The 17722-nt window shown below is 53.4% G+C and overlaps 1 protein-coding gene across 1 annotated transcript; it reads left to right on the top strand.

Annotated features, from left to right (window-relative positions):
- The first annotated feature begins 10156 nt into the window (after window positions 1-10156).
- Window positions 10157-15994, top strand: CFAP410 (cilia and flagella associated protein 410). Its single transcript, XM_053951436.1, has 7 exons — window positions 10157-10285; window positions 10961-10979; window positions 11579-11625; window positions 12331-12560; window positions 13251-13422; window positions 13808-13901; window positions 15059-15994. The coding sequence occupies exons 1-7, from the start codon at window positions 10209-10211 to the stop codon at window positions 15182-15184; spliced, it is 765 nt and encodes a 254-aa protein (XP_053807411.1). The 5' UTR covers window positions 10157-10208; the 3' UTR covers window positions 15185-15994.
- The last annotated feature ends 1728 nt before the right edge of the window (window positions 15995-17722 follow it).

Raw genomic sequence — 17722 nt, 5'->3', positions numbered from 1 at the left:
ATTCGTTCAGAGCACGTGGGCACGGGAGAGCGGGATGTTTCTTAGGCACCCACTCGAGGGCAGTAGAGTGTCGCTGAAATGGTGGGTTTTCCTCCATCCGTGGCATAGTTTCTCCACAAAACGTGCGCAGCGAGGAGTGTGACAAACAACTCCATTGTATCTGTTTTATGTCACAAGCAGCACCGGCAGCCCCAAAGGGCCAGGACTGTGCAGGGATTAGCAAAGGACACCCACACAGAGAGGACCACCCTGACTTAAAACACACAGCTGTGGTCTAACCAAAATACTGGCTTCTTCAGTGCTTTTCAAACCACACCACCACACAAAGCGCGGAGTCGGGAGACAGGAGGAGACATTGCACCTGCTCAGCTCATCCCAGGGAGTCCCGGAATTGTCTAGTTTGACAGGGACCTTAAAGCTCATCCATTTCCACTCCATGCCATGGGCAGGGACACCTTCCACTAGCCCAGGTTCTCCAGGTCCTGTCCAACCTGGCCTTGGACACTTCCAGGGATGGGGCAGGCACAGCTCCTCTGGGCAGCCTGTGCCAGGGCCTCAGCACCCTCACAGGGAACAATTCTCCCCTAATATCTAATCTAACCCAACTCTCTTCCAAGTTGAAAATGCACCTGATAACCCACAAGCTGCTGCAGGACATAATCCTCCTCCAGAAATGCTTCTGTAACCACCTGACGTCCCAGCAGTGACTATTTTTCTTCACTGAAATGCATTTCCTGTGCAGTGGGGGCTGGGTAATGCCCTGCCTGCCCCATTGTGCTGTTAACAAGCAGCGAGGCAGAGACCTGAACAGGTCAGTACCTCTTCCAAGTGTGATTTTTGGCCGCCGGGGTTATTCCTGGCGCCATTCCCCACACAGATTGAAGAAGTGGCAGCAGCTGAGAATGCCAGGAGAGCAGGCTGGAGGCAAAGTGCAAAGGGAAGAGAGAAAATTTGCTGATGTCTTCACCCTGCAATCCCAGGTGATGATTACAGAGATACCCAGGGGGAACCCCAGCTCCATTTCCATCACCTCTGACACTTGTGAGAAGAGACAAGCCAGAGGTTGCCTGGCTGTCTTCCCGCTCCCTGCCAACCCCAGAACAAAAAGGTGAATTTATCAGCTAAAGAGGCAGGTGAACAGTGTTTTCACAGCTTTTGCTGATTTAAAAACACCACAGGGGTTTCTGTGCGAGTGGTTTCATTTCAGTGCTTTACTTGTGTTACAGCACAGTAACTGACACTGATCCTGAGCTGGAAGGGAGCCACAGGGATCATCCAGTCAAAACATTGGCCCTGACAGACACCCCTATAATCTCACCCTGTGCCTGAGAGCGTTATCCAAATGCTCCTGAAGTTCTGGCATCCTTAGGGCCGTGCCCATTCCCTGGGGAGCCTGGGCAGTGCCCCAACACCCTCTGGAGGAAGAATCTTTTCCTGATATCCAGTCTAACCCTCACCTGACACAGCTCCAGCACTCCCTGGGTCCTGTCTGTGGTCACAGAGAGCAGAGATTGGAGCTGCCCCTTGGAAGGAAGCTGCAGCCCCTGATGAGCTCTGTCCTCAGCCTCCCCTTCCCCAGGCTGAGCAGACCAAGTGACCTCAGCACCTCCTGCCTTTCTTGCAGGAAGTTTCATGGACATTTGTTTTCCCCTCCTTGGTCTATATTTGCAAATCTAAGCAGTACTTGGCCCCTAGAGACTGTAAACCCCAAGACTGCCTACAACCCTCACTGCAGGGCACAGCATTGCCCACCTCTCCTCAAGATTTTCCCTTTCACCAGTGGGACAAGCAGTCACCAGCAGGGATAAATCATCTGGAATTTCCTAGGAGTGAGGGCCTTTCCCCTCTCCCATGGTGGCAGACACCCCAATGCTCCCGGAAATACTCTGAGCAGGAGAAGAGGGCATGGAGGAAAAGGAACAGCTGATGTGAGCATGCTTTGATCCTTTCCTTCACATTTAAATGTGGGTAACCAGGAGTTAGGGAAGCCTCCCTACGTTTGGGAAGCACCTGAGCCCGCTGTGCCTGGCTTCTGCAGCAGTGACGCAGAGGTGTGTGAGATGATCCCAAGGAGATTATCTCCCTGCTCCCAGCAGCACCCAGAGAGGCAGCCTTTTGTGCAGGGAGTGCAGCTGGATTGAAGAGGCATTTTTCTGTTTGCTTAGGCCATTTCCAGTTTGTATTGAAATGTCAGTCTGGATTTGGGGGCCTCCTGGCCATGGTCTCCACAGACATACTCCTGCCAGAGTTTGTGAAACACCTTTTGCAGTTAAATTAACAGTCTCACCTGTGCCTTGGACACTGTTTCCTACACATTCTCCCTAAGAAACTGTTGCTCGTGGCTTCCATGGGCACCCCAATTTCTGGGCAAAATCCTGGCTGACGGCTGGGCACAGGGAATGGTGGGAATGGAGTTACATCCACCTTGGGCTGGGCACCACTGGGGAACCCCAGGGCTCTGTGTTGGACCCAGCACTGTTTAATATCTTTATCCATGATCTGGATGAGGGGATTGGCCACCCTCAGTATGTTCATAGGTGACATCAACTTGGGTGGGAGTGTGGAAGGCAGGAAGGCTCATCCAGAGGGATCTGGACATGTTGGATCCATGGGCTGAGGACAATGGGGTGAGGGTCAACAAGGCCAAGTTCCAGGTCCTGCCCTTGCGTCACACCAACCCCATGCAGCTCCAAGCTGGGGACAGAGCGGCTGGAAAGCTGGGAAAAGCCCTGGAGGTGCTGGTGACAGTGGCAGGACACAAGCCCAGGTGTGCCCAGGTGGGCAAGAGGCCAATGGCCCCTGGGCTGTCCCAGCCATGGTGGGTCCAGCAGGCCCAGGGCAGTGACTGTCCCCTGTGCTGGGACCTGTGAGGCACCTCCAGCCCTGGGGACAGTTCTGGGCCCAGCAGTTCAGGAAGGACATCGAGGGGCTGGAGCGTGTCCAGGGCAGGGAATGGAGCTGGGGAAGGGAATGGAGCCCCAGGAGCGACTGAGGGAGCTGGGAAAGGGGCTCAGCCTGGAGAAAAGGAGGCTCAGGGGAACCCTGTGGCTCTGCACAACTCCCTGACAGGAGGGGACAGCCAGGATGGGGTTTGGGCTCTGCTCCCAGGGAACAGGATGAGAAGAAACAGCCCCGTGTGTACAGCTGAAATGATAAAATAAGGAGCAAGTTCCACTGCACCCAGTGCTCTGTAGAGACAGTTGTTATCAGTTCCTTTTGCCAATAACATGCATCCTGTGAATACATTTACATGGGAATTGGAATCCTGCTGATTTGCAAATCAAAGTAGAATATGATGTTTCTTTGTGCAGAGTGTGTGATGCTGTGAGATGCACAGGAAGGAGCCTGAAGGAGTCATTATGGTATGTCCCTCCCTTATAAGGAGACCAAAAAAACATGGAAAAGGGCAGAACATTAGAGTTGAGGTGGGCCAGGAAGCTCCCTCTTGCCTCCCTCCTTTCTGAGGATTTAGTGAAGGGAGTCCAAACGGAATGGGAACTGTAGAGAATTTAAAAGGATCTGGAGAAGGGCACAAAGAGGCACAGGGTGCAGAACCAGCACTTTTCTCCACCCAGATCTACCAAGGACAATGCTGCTTTGCAGCCAAGTTGTTTCATCTCTTAATCCTGTTCCTTCCTCACATCCCCCCCTAGGAGGGCAGTGTCATGCAAGAACAAAGATTAAGTGATGATTAAGAACATTTAAGTGAAGATTAAAGATTAGGAACAAAGACTGAGTGAAAAGTCATGAGTGGAAAACGTTTGTGGCTCAGAGCTGCTGTAACAGCTCCCAGAACAGCAATTTCCCTCTATCCAGTTATGTGTAATCCCCAAAATTGATCCCAAGTGGAGAAGACTGGCTCATGCTTACACTGTTGAGGTCTCTGGGCTGCTCTGACTACATCCAAATCATCCTGGTGAAAACCTTCCAGCTATTCCTCAGCTGAGCAAATGCTGAAGTACATCCATAGGTCCTGCTAATCCATGTTAACCAAGATTGAACTTTGATGTTAATTTTTTCAGGGATTTTTTTCAACAGCTAACCAACCAAAGGAAAAAAAAACCAGCAAAAAAAAAAAAAAAAAAAAAAAAAAACAACATAAAAACAAAGCTGGGAATTACTTAAATTCCTGATTCCAAGTCCATCTTGGAAGTTTCACAAATCCACCTGCACAGTTTCTTTTCAGGATCGATGGAATGAGTCACCTGCTATATTTGCCATGTAAAAGGCAAACAGGGATGCTCAGCTGGGTTGTGGCATTTGCCTACTGAATTGCAGGCTGAAAAAGCCAAACTTGTGGAAGTTATAGAAAGGAGTTTGTTTGTTCCAGCAGCACACGTGTGCAGCTGCAGAGCCAACCTGGCAGCTCCCGCTCCCCTCCACCTCTCTTCCCCCACACCACCCACACAGCACATGGACACACTTCCAGGGCAACAGGAACCACAGGAGGGAGTGAGCCAGCTCGGGAATCAGCAGTGAACGCTGGCGGCTTTGCTGCCGAGGGGGACGGAGCAGGCTCTCAAACAGCTTTTCCCTGGAGCATGTGTGGCACCTCTTCCATGTGAGCTCCCACTGCCATCCTGCTGCAGCCCTTCCTGGCTCTGTGCTGCCCAGAGCTCTGCCACACCCAGCACCTGTGCAGCTCTCTGCTGCAAGGGGATGACAGAAACCATCCTGCTGGGAGTAACCTTTATCCCCAAGTGCCAGCTCACCTTCCTGCTGAAAGAGCAGAGGGAAGTGAGCAGAACAGATCAGAATCATTTAGGTTGGAAAAATCAGGTCCAACCATCAACCTTACACTGCTGACTCCACAACTTGTTCCCTGGGAATAGAGTCTGACCCTCACCCCCAGCTGCTTCCTCCTGTCAGGGGGTTGTGCAGAGCCAGAAGGCCCCCCCGAGCCTCTTTTTCTCCAGGCTGAGCCCCTTTCCCAGCTTCCTCAGCCCCGTTCCCTTCTCTGGACTCACACCAGCCCCTCAATACTCATTTTATGCAGCTGACTGTGATTTCTCTTTACTGTGGATGTCTGCCTTGGGAATTCACATTTGTTGGGTGAGGCAGATTTTGTCTTGGGAAATTCCTGATCCTGAAGCTGTGCAGCATCCCCAGGTGGCTTCAGGTGTGGCTGTGCTGTCTGTACAGCTGTTTTCTGGTGAAACAGGGTTAATGCTGGGGTCATCATGAGACAACAGAGGGAGCAGGAGCTTTCCTGGAAATCCTCTCCAAAGCTTTTGCCCCAGAACTTCTGCAGAATCTCCTCTGTTAATTTGGCCCTGGAATGCTCATCTGCCTCCCTGGCTCTGGAAGTGTCCTGTAGACACAGGTGTTCCTCTTGGCTGGCTCTTCAGAGGGACTAAAGAGGGGATGTTTCCCAAATTCAAAACTGACAGAGCCTGTGTGACGTGCCTGTCTCCATCCATCACAATGACATGATTATTTTGTTTGGTTCTCACCAAACTTTGGCATTTCCTGCCAACATCTAAATAGTGATCACACTTGGTGTTCTGCACCCAGGACAGTGACAGCTGCAGACAGGGAATGTCCTGTGGGTGGAAGAGCTGCTGGAGAACTGCCATGAGCATCCTCAGAACTACAGCTTGGCCAAGCCTGCCGTGACCCCACATTGCAGCAGTTACAGGAACAACTTGTTGCTCAGAAATGAGGCATTCTCAAATGCATGAGGCTTTTCCAAGGAAAAGGAAAGGGCAGGGAGCAGAGCCCATCTCAGGAGGGCTGAGCACCTGTCCAGGATACCAGGAAAATAAAACTCTCCCAAAGCTATGTTGCTTCTTCTAAACCTGTTTAACAGCTTTTTCACAACCAGGATGGTGCTTGATAGGGATCAGCTTCTGGAACACATAAAGCTGCTGTCAGCAGTGGGGTTGCACCAGGAGAGGTGGCTCTGGTTGCCCTCCCAACTGCCAGAACTCAAGAGGTGTCTCCATACAGGCACTGCCATCTGTCTCCATCTCCACAAAGTGTTAGTGAGATCTGACATGGCCAATGGAAGACAAAACCACGCCATGCAGGACCTGAAGGAATGTCAGGAAACTATGCTGGGGGGAGATTTAGATTGGATAACAGGAAAAAGTTCTTCCCCCCAAGAAGTGGTGGAGCACTGAACAGGCTCCCCAGGGAATGGGCACAGCCCCAAGGCTGCCAGAGCTCCAGCAGCATTTGGCTAACACTCTCAGGCACAGGGTGGGATTGTTGGGGTGTCTGTGCAAGGCCAGGAGTTGGACTCAATGATCCTTGTGGGTTCCTTCCAGCTTGGGGTGTTGTGTGACTCTGTGATTCCATGATACCTGGGAGGGCAGGCACCCATCGGTGACAGTGACAAGCCTGGAGAGCAGTGTGGAAGTGTGGCTGCTACTGGCAGCAGGGGCAGTTATCACTATCACTGGCAGCTCCTAAGTCCTTCAAATTCCCTGTGTGTGACTCCCACTCCAACAGCAATCCCACACCACAGCCAGGTGGTTCAGCTCAGTAGCCAGGACACTCAGGGGGGTTACACCTTTTCCTTTTGAGGCTATTGTGGGAATCACAAGTGAGCTGTGAGCCCCTGCATAAAGGAATCACAGATCACAGGAAATGTCCTGGTTGGAAATGAGAGGAAAAAATATATACAAGGATTACAAGCAAGAAATGGCTTTCCTGCACCCTCCACAAAGCCATTAAACAGGTTCTAATAGGCTCATTTTATAAAACACTGATGTGAAGCTGGAAAGGAAACCTGAGGCTGCTGTGTAGTACAGACCTGACTGAAGGTACTTCAGATATGAGCCCAAGTGTGCAAAGAGCTTTTTGCTCTCTGGCTCTCACAGACTCAAAAAGTGACCACAACCCACCACCAGGAATTCGGGGGTGAGGTGAGGCCTCATCAGAGCCATGGGGATACCCTGACCCCTGCTCTGGAATGTTGAAAGATCTGTTAGTGACACTGCAGGGCTGTGAGCAGGATGTGAATGTGCCATGGACTGTAGGTGATCCTGTGCAGCCTGGAGAGGCCACGTGGTCCCAGGCCTCAGGGGTTCTCCTGTTCCCTCCATGCACTTCACAAGCCTAAATGCATTATTTAACTGCTCTCTTTTTAAAAGACTGGTGCAGAGGTTTGCCTGAGATGATTATTGCTACTGCTTGCAGAATTAAACTGTGGATTAAAATAGATTTTATTTAATTAACCTGAATGAAATAAGTGTTTGGGTCTGATTCAGTCTCAGGAGAGGCGTCAGATCAGACAGTGCCAGTAAAACTGACTGACCTGTGCTTTTTCCAGTGGGATGAGCACAAAAATCTCTCTGTGGCATCTAGAGAAGACTCCTTAATCTCCTTAGCCTGTCTTGGGAACAGGCTTGGCTGCCAACAGTACAGCAATGCAGGGCTGGGTAGTTGGAATCATGCTTAGGTGTGCAGTGTTCCAGTGGAAGTGAAAGCAGCCTGGGATTCTCTGAACAAAAGTACCAAAGTCCTGGATATTGCTCTTCCTCAGGTCCTGCTGCTGCCCTCACTGACACACAGCCCAAGTACCCAGCTCCTGGACTGGGGATAGCTGCATGCAGAATACCCAAGAATTCCAAGAATTGGTCCATCTGCCTCCCAGTGCTAGTGTATCCAGCTCTAAACTCCTCATGCACCACCTGGCTGTCTGCGGGAGTGATGGCAGCTAAGTGCTGAGACAGAGGGAAGTGCAGTGGGATGATCTGCCTAACCCATTTATCCCACATTTTTCCTGAAAAGTGCGTGCCCACTGATCCCAAACAACACATCCCTCAGCCCTTCCCTTATCTGGAAGTATGGCAATCAGGAGGGGAGGGAGTTCAGTGCCACCCATCTCCTCTCCCAACACAAGGCCATCACCTCAAACCAGGGTTCCCCTCCAGTGTGTTCCATAGAATCATGGAATCATTAAGGCTGGAAAAGCTCTCTAACTTTGAGTCCAACCATTAACCTGGCACCACTATGTTCACCACTGGCTTATATCAGGAACAGGGTGTCCAGCAGGCCCAGGGCACTGACTGTCCCTCTGTGCTGGGACCTGTGAGGCTCCTCCAGTCCTGGGGTCAGTTCTGGGCCCTCACAGCAAGAGAGACATCGAGGGGCTGGAGCATGTCCAGGGAAGGGAATGGAGCTGGATTAGGGGCTGGAGCACCAGGAGAGGCTGAGGGAGCTGGGAAAGGGGCTCAGCCTGGAGAAAAGGAGGCTCAGGGGGACCTTGTGGCTCTGCACAACTCCCTGACAGGAGGGGACAACCAGGGAGGGGGGTCAGGCTCTGCTCCCCAGGAACAGGGACAGGATGAAAAAGAACATCCTCAAGTTGTGCCAAGGGAGGTTCAGGTTGGACATCAGGAGGAATTTCTCCACTGTAAGGGTGGTCAGGCCCTGGAAGGGGCTGCCTGGAGAGGTTTGGAGTCCCCATCCCTGCAGGTGTCCAAGGAATGCCTGAACATAGCACTCAGTGCCCTGGGCTGGGTGACAAGGTGGGGTGTCACTGCATATGTTGCAGTCAAGAGAGCCATAATACACAGAGTATCACCACAGAATTTCAGAAAGTTTAAGCACTCACCCAAACAGAGTAACACACCCTATCTCATGAGAAGGCTTCAGGCATCTGCCCATACAGAGTAACAACGTGTCACTTCAGAAAGCTTCAAGCATCTACAGCTCTTTGTTGTTCTTTTTCCCAGCCTTTTATCCCCTCATGTTCATGCAGTGCCCCTGTGTGCCCTCTGTTCCCTTTGGAGGTTGGTCAGTGCCCCTGGGCACCCCATGGCTCATTGCTGTCAGTGCTGCTCACTGCTTCTCACAGCTGTGCCCACTGGGGATGAGGCTCAGCCCCACTCCCACTCACCACAAACTGTGTGCCTACAGCAGTGGGGATCAGTCACAGGTTGGACTTGATGATCTTGCAGGTGTTTTCCTACCTCAATGATTCTATAATTTTGTAAACTATGTCCCTAAGTGTCCCACTGACACACCTGAACGCTTCCTTTTGCAGCAGCACCCAAACACCCACACAACACAGAACACCCAATCCCCATCCTGTAGTTGTTTCTGTTGCCAAATAAGGTGGAAATGCACAGAAAAACACTGGGAAACTCTGCATTAATCAGTTTTTTTTTATTAACCACACTGCTTCTCCAGACCTTTTTATTCCAGCTCTTCCATTCAACCACCTGCTTCTGTTACACCCCTGAAGATACAAACTCGAGGTTTTTCTGCAACACATCATACAGTGGTGTAGAAACCCAGCACTCCAGGAGAGGATACCTAAAGGACTTTGGCTCTGTAAAAACGAGTCCTGAACCACTTGAGTCCCAAGGCTGATTCAAAGGTAAGTGTTAGTTTTCTTATTGCCACATGGGATAAGAGGAGTTAAGAAACTGTAGTGCTGTATTAGCCATTCTTGATATAGTCATTAACTATTATTTGTACAAAACATGTTTTTCAAGGGCTGAACTATCACCTGTTGGAATGTTTAGGAGCTGATTGAGGAGAAAGGAGGCCAAGGATACAGATGGGGAACAGGCAGGGATGGGTGAGAGGGCATAAATTATATATTTATTATAGAAAATGTAGATATATTTTATTTATGCACATTGCATACACATATAGATAGAGGGGTATGTGGGGATATATGTGTAAAGTCAGATATAAAATTATACACTCATGTGTTATTCCAAGGGGGAATGGGTTCAATTTGAAAGAGTAGGTTTAGATTAGATATTAGGGGGAAAAAAAATCTTCCCTGTGAAGGTGGTGAGGCCCTGGCACAGGGTGCCTAGAGAAGCAAACTGTGCCCAACCCTGGACGTGTTCAAGGCCGGTCTGCACGGGGCTTGGAGCAACCTGGGATAGTGGAAGGTGTCCCTGCCCATGGCAGGGGTTTGGAATGAGATGGGCTTTTCCCATGCAGCCCGAACCACTGCACGATTCCATAGCGGTCCTTCCACATCAATATACACCCACAAAGGCGCAGCTCTGTGTACAAAACATTCTCTAATAAGACATAATTAAACGACTGATAGGATTTACCCGTAAACACGAGTAACCACCTCAAGGCGCGCCCAAGGTTGCGGCAGCGGCGCTCGGGCGGGCGGGGCGGGGCGGGGAGGAGGCGAATCCAGCCCCGCAGCTGCGGAGCCGCCCCGGCCGGGCGGGGCCTGAGCCCAGCGCTCCCGCCCCTGCAACCGCGGCCCGGCCCGGCCCGGCATGAGGCTGAGCCGGGCGGCCGTGCTGGCACAGGCCAAGGCGGCCGCGCTCGACGGCGTCCGCCGCCTCAATTGCTGGTGGGCGCGGGGACAGGCAGGGACGGGCCGGGGGACAGGGGCTGAGCGGGGGACAGGCGGGGATGAGCAAGGAGGACAGGCTCGGATGAGGCTGAGAGGACAGTGATGGAGGGGGGACAGGCAGGCCTGGGGCTGGGGGCACAGGCTGGGATCAGGAGAAGGGACGGGCAGAGATGGATGAGGGGTGGTAGGCCAGGATGGGGAGGGGACGGGCAGGAGTGAGGCTGGGGACACGGGCAGAGATGGGGACGGGGTTCAGACAGGGCTGGGGAGGGGAGAGAAGGATGCAGGGAGGGCAGGAAGGGAGGGAGCTGGGTGTCAGGCAGGGATGGGGGGACGGGACAGGGCTGGGTAGGGGAGAGAAGGATGCAGAGAGGGCAGGAAGGGAGGGAGCTGGGTGTCAGGCAGGGATGGGGGGACGGGACAGGGCTGGGTAGGGGCAGACGGGCAGGAGTGGGGAACGGGCAGTGCTGGATGAGGGGGGTCAGGCAGGGCTGGGTGAGAGTGAACAGGCAGGGCTGGGGAAGGGGAGGCACAACACGGCCCAAGACAGACTGTGCTGGAGCAGTTTGGTGGGGCCAGGCTGGGGGCTGGGGCTGTGAGCCCAGCTGTGGGGGAGTGCAGGGGGAGGCTGAGCCCTGCTGTGCTCTCCCTGACCCCCCTCTCCTCTCACAGGGGCAGCCACCTGACGGATGTAAGTACTGGAGGAGCCAGAGGAGCCTGGGCCCACAGCTGGAGCGGGGACACCATGGAGACCATGGGGTTGGCAGGGCGCTGGGGAGGGCCTGGCTTCACAGCCAGCACAGGCTGGCCTGGTGCCTGTGCGCTGCAGGGCTTTTCAGGGTTAATTAGCATCTCACACCATAAAAAAAAATGTGATTGCTGCTGTTTCCACATTGGAAAATTTCTCTCTGAGGCCCAGCATGGAGCCTCGGAGAGCAGAACCCTGAGTCCTACCTCTGTGGTGATTTTGGATGAGGTTCTGTGCTAGGGGAGGGCTGGCAGGGGTGGGAGGGAGCCTTTCTTGCGTGTGGAGGCTGCAGAGTTGGTGGAGCAGAAGAACAATGTGTCTGGTTGGTCTGCTGGCTGGTGTCTGCACTTCCACTCCTGAGCAGAGGCTGGAGAAGCTGCTGACGCTGCACTTGCTGTGTCAGAAAATCTCTGGTGCTGTTAAGCTCGGCTCAGACTGAAACAAACCCAAATTCCTGATGGTGCTTTTTGTGATTTCAATTGGGTTTCTTTGTATTTCCCCCCATGAGTGCCAACATGTTGTTTCTGTCTCTTCCTGCCCAGATATCCATATGCCGGGATTTGCCCAATATCGAGGTGATCACGTTCAGGTGAATGCCAGTTTGCCAGCTTTGGAGAGGGCAAGGAAATCACATTTTCCTGGAGATAGTTTCTTCCCATGTTGCTGGGGTTGTGTGTGTGAGCTGCCTGGCTCTTTGTGCCCCATTTCTCAAGCAGCAGAGATACAGAAATGATTATTCCTCAGCAGCTCCTCTGCACTACTCCCTGTGCTTTTGAGAAAATATTCTCTGTTTTGACAAGTGATAAAAGCCCTTAGGACTGTTGCTCCAGAAAATATTCCATAGTTTCGATAGTGATCTTCTCGGCCTCTCTATGTGGCCTGTTTCCAAAATGCTTGTTGAAATGTTTTGTGGATCTCTCAGAGCTTTCCCTTTCCCATAATACGCTCAGCTTTCACCTATCCGGGGGATCCCATGGAGCCAATGCTCTGTGAATTCGAGCCTTTTAACTTGGGAATCTTACATGGGTTTCCCTTGGGTGGCTCTAAGGAGCTGCTACAGAAAAGGGGGCAGGCTGGGGGGAAGAAGAGGGGCTCTTTGTCATCCTCAGCAGGGTGGAGCAACAGCTCTTTCAATTCTTCCCTCTGCTGACAAAGATGAAATGCCAGAAGCCATGGGCTTAACGCCCCTTGCTGTGCCGTGCTGGGGTGAGGCTGTTGCAGGAAAGGGGAAGTGCTGTGCTCCCCCCTGGACGGGGCAGCGAGGGCAGGATGGGCTCTGACCGTGTCTCCGCAGCGTGAACGGCATCTCGGACCTCGAGCCGCTGCACCAGTGCCAGAACCTGAGCGAGCTCTACCTGAGGAGGAACAACATCAGGAGCCTGGATGAGCTGTTCTACCTGAAGACGCTGCCGCGGCTGCGGGTGCTGTGGCTGGCAGAGAACCCCTGCTGCGGGCCCGACCCGCACCGCTACCGCATGACCGTGCTGCGCAACCTGCCCAGCCTGCAGAAGCTCGACAACCAGGGTGGGCTTTGGTCACCTGCAAACAGCCCCGGGCCAGGGCCACCTGGGAAACGGGGATGTGTTGGCTCCTCTGGAAGGCGTCCTTTGAGTTTTCCTAGAGTCAGGAGGTGTTAGGGGTTGAGTTAGATCCAGTGCTTCTAAGCTGTTTTCTCTCTTTGTCTTCCCTTTCCATTTCTCTTCCCCTTTCCCATCTGCCTCCTCTTGCTCCTTCCCTTTTTTCCTTCTCCATCCCCATCCCTATCCCTTCCCTACGGTAGCAAGACTGAGTGCCTCATTATAGCTCCGACAGTACCACTAATTAGTGGTTTTTAGAGCTCTCTCTTTGCTGTGGCCAGACAAAGGTTCTATAACTGGATCTGCTGCTGTAGAAAAGCTTCTCTGTTTTTTTTTCTTTTTCCATCCAGTAGCAGAAATTTGGTTGCTTTTGGAGCCTTCTCCAGAGACAAGAAATAGTAAAGCAGGTTTGCATCCCTCTGTGATACCCTTCTAGCTTTGGGAGGCTGGTGATTGCTTCCAGCATTCTCCTGCACAGGTTTCACTGCAGGAGAAGGGTGAAAGCAAAATGCCAGACAATTTTTGGACCAAACCTCTTGGGAACAGCTCTGCAGCAGCAGAACCTGCCCTGCTAGAGATGCCATCCCCTTGGGCTGCTGCAGTTCATAGCAACAGGCATTTGTTGTGGCCTTTGCAGCTGTGACGGAGGAAGAGCTGTCGCAGGCCCTGGTGGATGGTGTGGAGATCACGGCCCCGCCAGCCCGGAGCAGTGTGGAGAACGGCTGGTCCGAGTCCACCGCATCCAGCGCCGCCGGATCCACGACGGAGCCCGAGAGCGAGCTGCTCAGCTGCAGCCTGGAGGAGGCAAAGTGAGGGCTGGGCAGCTGCCAGCATTTCTGGGCTGAATTCGTGTGTAGCAGGAAAGGAGCCTGACATTCCAGGGGCCAGGCCCGCAGCTGGTGCCGGTTCCCAATGTTCTGGTTGCTGCAGTGGAGCTGTGCTGGCTCAGTGGCACTGCTAGGGCTGGTTCTGTGTCTGCCAAACAGGCTCTGCTGTGGGGGGTGACTTGAGCTCATCAGCTCCATGTGCAGGCAGGGATGGATCCTCTCTGATCTGGAAGCTCCAGCCCATTCCCTGGGGTCCTCCAGCTAGATACTCCTTGCATGGTTGCCTGTGGCGAGGAAGAATTGCCCTGGCAGAGGAAGGTTCTCCCACCTGGTCATAATAACATTTGCTTTTCCTCCTTTACTTTAGCAAAACTCAGGAGGAGCTTGATATGAAGCCTACTCCCAGGGATAAATATTCCTCCTTTTCCTCTCAAGAGACAGATTGCAGCTGCAAGAAGAGAGTGAGTATCTTTTAAAGACCAAATTCCTTTTCCTTGTATGTGGGGCTAAGCCCCAGCATTGAAGGGCACAAAGAGCCTTGGATGTCCCCAGAGGAGGGGAACAGAGCTGATGCTAGAGCTGGAAGAAATGTCCAGGAGCAGCTGAGGGCTCTGGGTTTGTTTGATTTGGAGAGGAGGCTGAGGGTTAACCTCATACCCCTCTGCAGCTTCCTGAGGAGGGCATATGGGGAGGGGGTGCTGAGCTCTTCTACCTGGGATGCAGCAATAGGAGATATGGAAATGGTTCAGAGTTGTGCCAGGGGTGTTCAGACTGGACATTAGGAAGTGTTTCTTTAGCAAGAGGAGGGTCAAACCTTGGGAAGTGGCTGCTGAACAGGAAGCTTAAGTGGTTCCTCAACCCCCTCCATCATGTAGCCTTGGATGAACTGGATTTTGGTGGCTCAGCTGGGAATTGCAGAGTGATGGACTCAGTGCCGTTGCATCAATCAGCATAGCAAGGTCTAACCCACACTGCCTCGCTGCCATAGCTGCCTAGAGCAGCACCACAGGCTCTGACCTTTAAAAAGGGGGGAAGTGGCCCCCCATTGCAGCTGGAGAGGTTCAGGTTGGAAATTGGACAAAAGATTCTCCCTAGAAGGACAGTTATTTAGGCTGTGGAATCTCTCCCTGGGGTTCTTCAGGACATGATTTGACAGAGCCACGGCCTGGTGTTGGCAGTGGTCCTGTGGTGGTGGCAGGGCTGGGGACCTTCAAGGGTCCTTTGCAGAGAGCACCAGCTCTCCTCATTCCTCAGAAGAGTGGGCTCCTGTCCTTTCTCATCCTACACATGCTGCAGAGCGAGGGCAGGCACTCCTGGATGTGCCTTTCATTACAGAAGGCGGGCTGGAGCGTGGCCGGCAGCCGGAGGCTGTGGGCAGCCCGCACAGGGCTGGGCGGATGGGTTTGTCCTGCATTCCAGCCTCGTCACGTGCCACACGCAGCCTCTGCCTGTGTTTGCCCCGAGGGCTTGGTTGTTAGTCCCGGTGGCTGCAGGTGGCTGTTCCAAACTGCTGTCAGTGGTGGTGGTGGTGGTGGTGGAGGAGTTCCTAGAAAGAGCAGGGAAAATGGAGTGTCCTTGTCCTGGCTGGTACAAAGCAGTGTGTGCCTTATCCCCACAGAACAATGTCCTGAATGCCATCCTGCTTCTCATGAAAGAACTGGACGCAGAGGGGCTGGAGATCATCCAGCAGACAGTGGCGAGGAGGCTCCAGGCCTTCCAGAAGAAGGAGCTGCAGGAGGAGTGACAACGCCCATCCCCATTCCAGCCTCCCTGGAGCCCCAGCCCCGCGGCGCTGTCCTGCCCCCATCCCTGGCTGCAGCCAGAGCCTCCGTGCTCCTCGCTCTGCTTCCGTGTGAGGGCCTGGGATGGGATGATTCTTCTCTGGAGATTTCCTGCTTGTGCAGCGGGCTCTGACAATGTATCCTGTGTGGCTGGGGCTCTTGGATGGGAACTGCAGGGAAATCAGCAAAGCAGAAGGGAACAGGGCTGTGGCCAGAGGTGCTGTGTGATCCAAGGGGGAGCAGAGCCCGCGGATGGCTGGGAGGATCTCCACCCCTCAGCCAGCCTGGGGGTGCACAGCACCTCTGAGGGCAGTTTGTACCACAGAGATCTGGTTTGGTGGAGTCTGACAGGGAGACATTGCCTGAGATGGTCACCAAGACCTGTCTGGTGCAGGTGGTGAAGGTCAATGTCCAGTTATTAATTTATTTTCCAGCTCCTGGCTGACTTCCTCAGGTCCTTACTGGTGCATGCAGTGCCTGCTGGTCAGGCAGCCCAAAGGAAAGCTCAGAGCAGGCTGGGTGAACCAGGAATGACTCCCACATCCTGAATGCTCAGCTGTCCTCTCACCCCAACATTCCCTGCAGGCATTAGAGCAGCTTAAAGAAACATCCCAGTTAAAAGGCCCTGAGCATTCTGCCTGCTTTGCACAGGCATGGGGGGGCGGGTGATTGTTGCTCTTTAACTGATAAAACTGCATTTACCAAGTTTTATAGAGCTGCTCAGTACAAACTCAACTGTTGTGACATACCAAATAAACCCAATTATCCCTCAAGGCCGTGTAAGTGGTGGCTGGAGTTCAGCAAAGGCCTGGCTGGGGGCACTGCTCCATTACCTCTGGTTCAGGGAGTGCATTGTGAGCCCTGTGGAGCAGGAGGAGGGCTGGGAGCCCCGCGCCTTCCCGCTTCACTGCGCCTCTGAAACGGTGAGCCTGCTCCCAGCGCTGCTCTGCAGGGGCACTGCGCTGTCTTGCAACCTTCTTGCAACCACAGCAAAGGCAGGGAGCAAAAGAGGTTCTGAGGAAAGCTCAGTGCAGAGCCACCTGGGCAGGATGATGGCCCTGACATACGGGACACAAGCCCTCTATGTCTCCCAGTGCTGCACTAGTGACGTGGCCTTTCCATGGCCCCCCGACCCTGTTTGTGCGGTGTCCAGGCTGTGCTACCAGGAAGGAATGCTCCTCAGGGATGGTGACAGCCCTGTGTCCACAAGCCTGTTTGCCTGACCTTGGTGGGAACAGACACAGTTTGACCCTTGTCACCCAGGGGGAGATTTGCTGATGCCTTTAACTCCTTGAAGGACCTTTGTTCTTGCCTATTGCGTTAAACCCAGCCGCAGTTGTGTGATTTATGATGTCCCAGACTTTCTTTGACAGCCAGGGCCTGGGAGACTCACCCTGCTGAGTGCAAGTCTTCTCCCAGGCCCCTGGCCTGTCCATGTCAAGGACCTAGGGAGTTGTTGTTGGGGTGAGCTGGACCCCCAGCTTTTCTGGGATGTGAGTGATCAAAGGAAGTGTCCATCAGGACTCAGTCATGGGGCTGATGGAGCAATCACTATGCCCTTGAGGCCACACTGACACAATTCCTGGAGAAGTTGGGCTGTTTGCTGCCTACGTGCCGTGCCGTGCTCGTCATCCTTGGCTGCTGCTGGTGCTGCCCTCGGTGCTCCCAACTGCTCCTTGCAGCATCCCAGCCGAGCTCAGCCCCTCCAGGGCCCTGGCAGCCTGCCTTCCCCTGCAGGATGCTTCTGGAGGCTTGCTCTGCCCTCTTTTCAGGGTGGGCTGCATGTGCTGGGAAGTCTGGGAGCACAGTCGTGCCCCCTCCTGCTCATCCTCGGAATGCAGTGGCTGTGCCTGTCCATTTTCTCCCAGGAATTTGGCCCTCCAGGTATTTTTTTTTTTGGTGGAAATGAGGTGTGGGTGCTGCAGTGACTCCTGTCCCTCAACGTGCAGCTGGTTGAGCCTGGGGACACTCCTGTCCCCATTCACACCCTAAACCTGTTTGCTGCAGGGCAGTGCTGCTGACAGATTTTCCACATGACCTGCAGTCACCCTGCCCTGCCTCAGCCGGGAATATCGAGCGGTGAATGCAGATGATTCCAGCTCTGCAAAATGCCAGCAGCTGTACTGAGCCACTTCCCTTCAAACCATCCTCAGAGACTCTTGAGAGGCTGGTGGTGAGGCAGGTGTGAGGTCCATGGCTGAGGGAGGGAGGGAAGGAGTGGGCTTGGGTTCCCCCACAATGAGTGGCACAAGGGAGAGTGGAAGAGCCCATTTCCCACCCAGGAAATGGAGCTCCAGGAGAAACCAGGTCTCTGCCTGGGGTCCCCAAAGCAGATACTCATTCAGGAGCAGCAATGCTGCCTCCATCAGCAAGGTCTGCTACTTACGGGTCCAGGGAGGAGACAAAAGTTACCATCTTCCTCCAGAGCTTAAAATGTGCTCAGTTAGGGGAAAAGCACTGAAATCATGGAATCATGGAATGGTTTTGGGTGGGAAGGGACC

Source organism: Vidua chalybeata, chromosome 10, assembly GCF_026979565.1.
Source record: "Vidua chalybeata isolate OUT-0048 chromosome 10, bVidCha1 merged haplotype, whole genome shotgun sequence".
Taxonomy (NCBI): domain Eukaryota; kingdom Metazoa; phylum Chordata; class Aves; order Passeriformes; family Viduidae; genus Vidua; species Vidua chalybeata.
The sequence above is the reverse complement of the archived record's forward strand: the minus strand, read 5'-3'. Positions and strand labels throughout refer to the sequence as shown.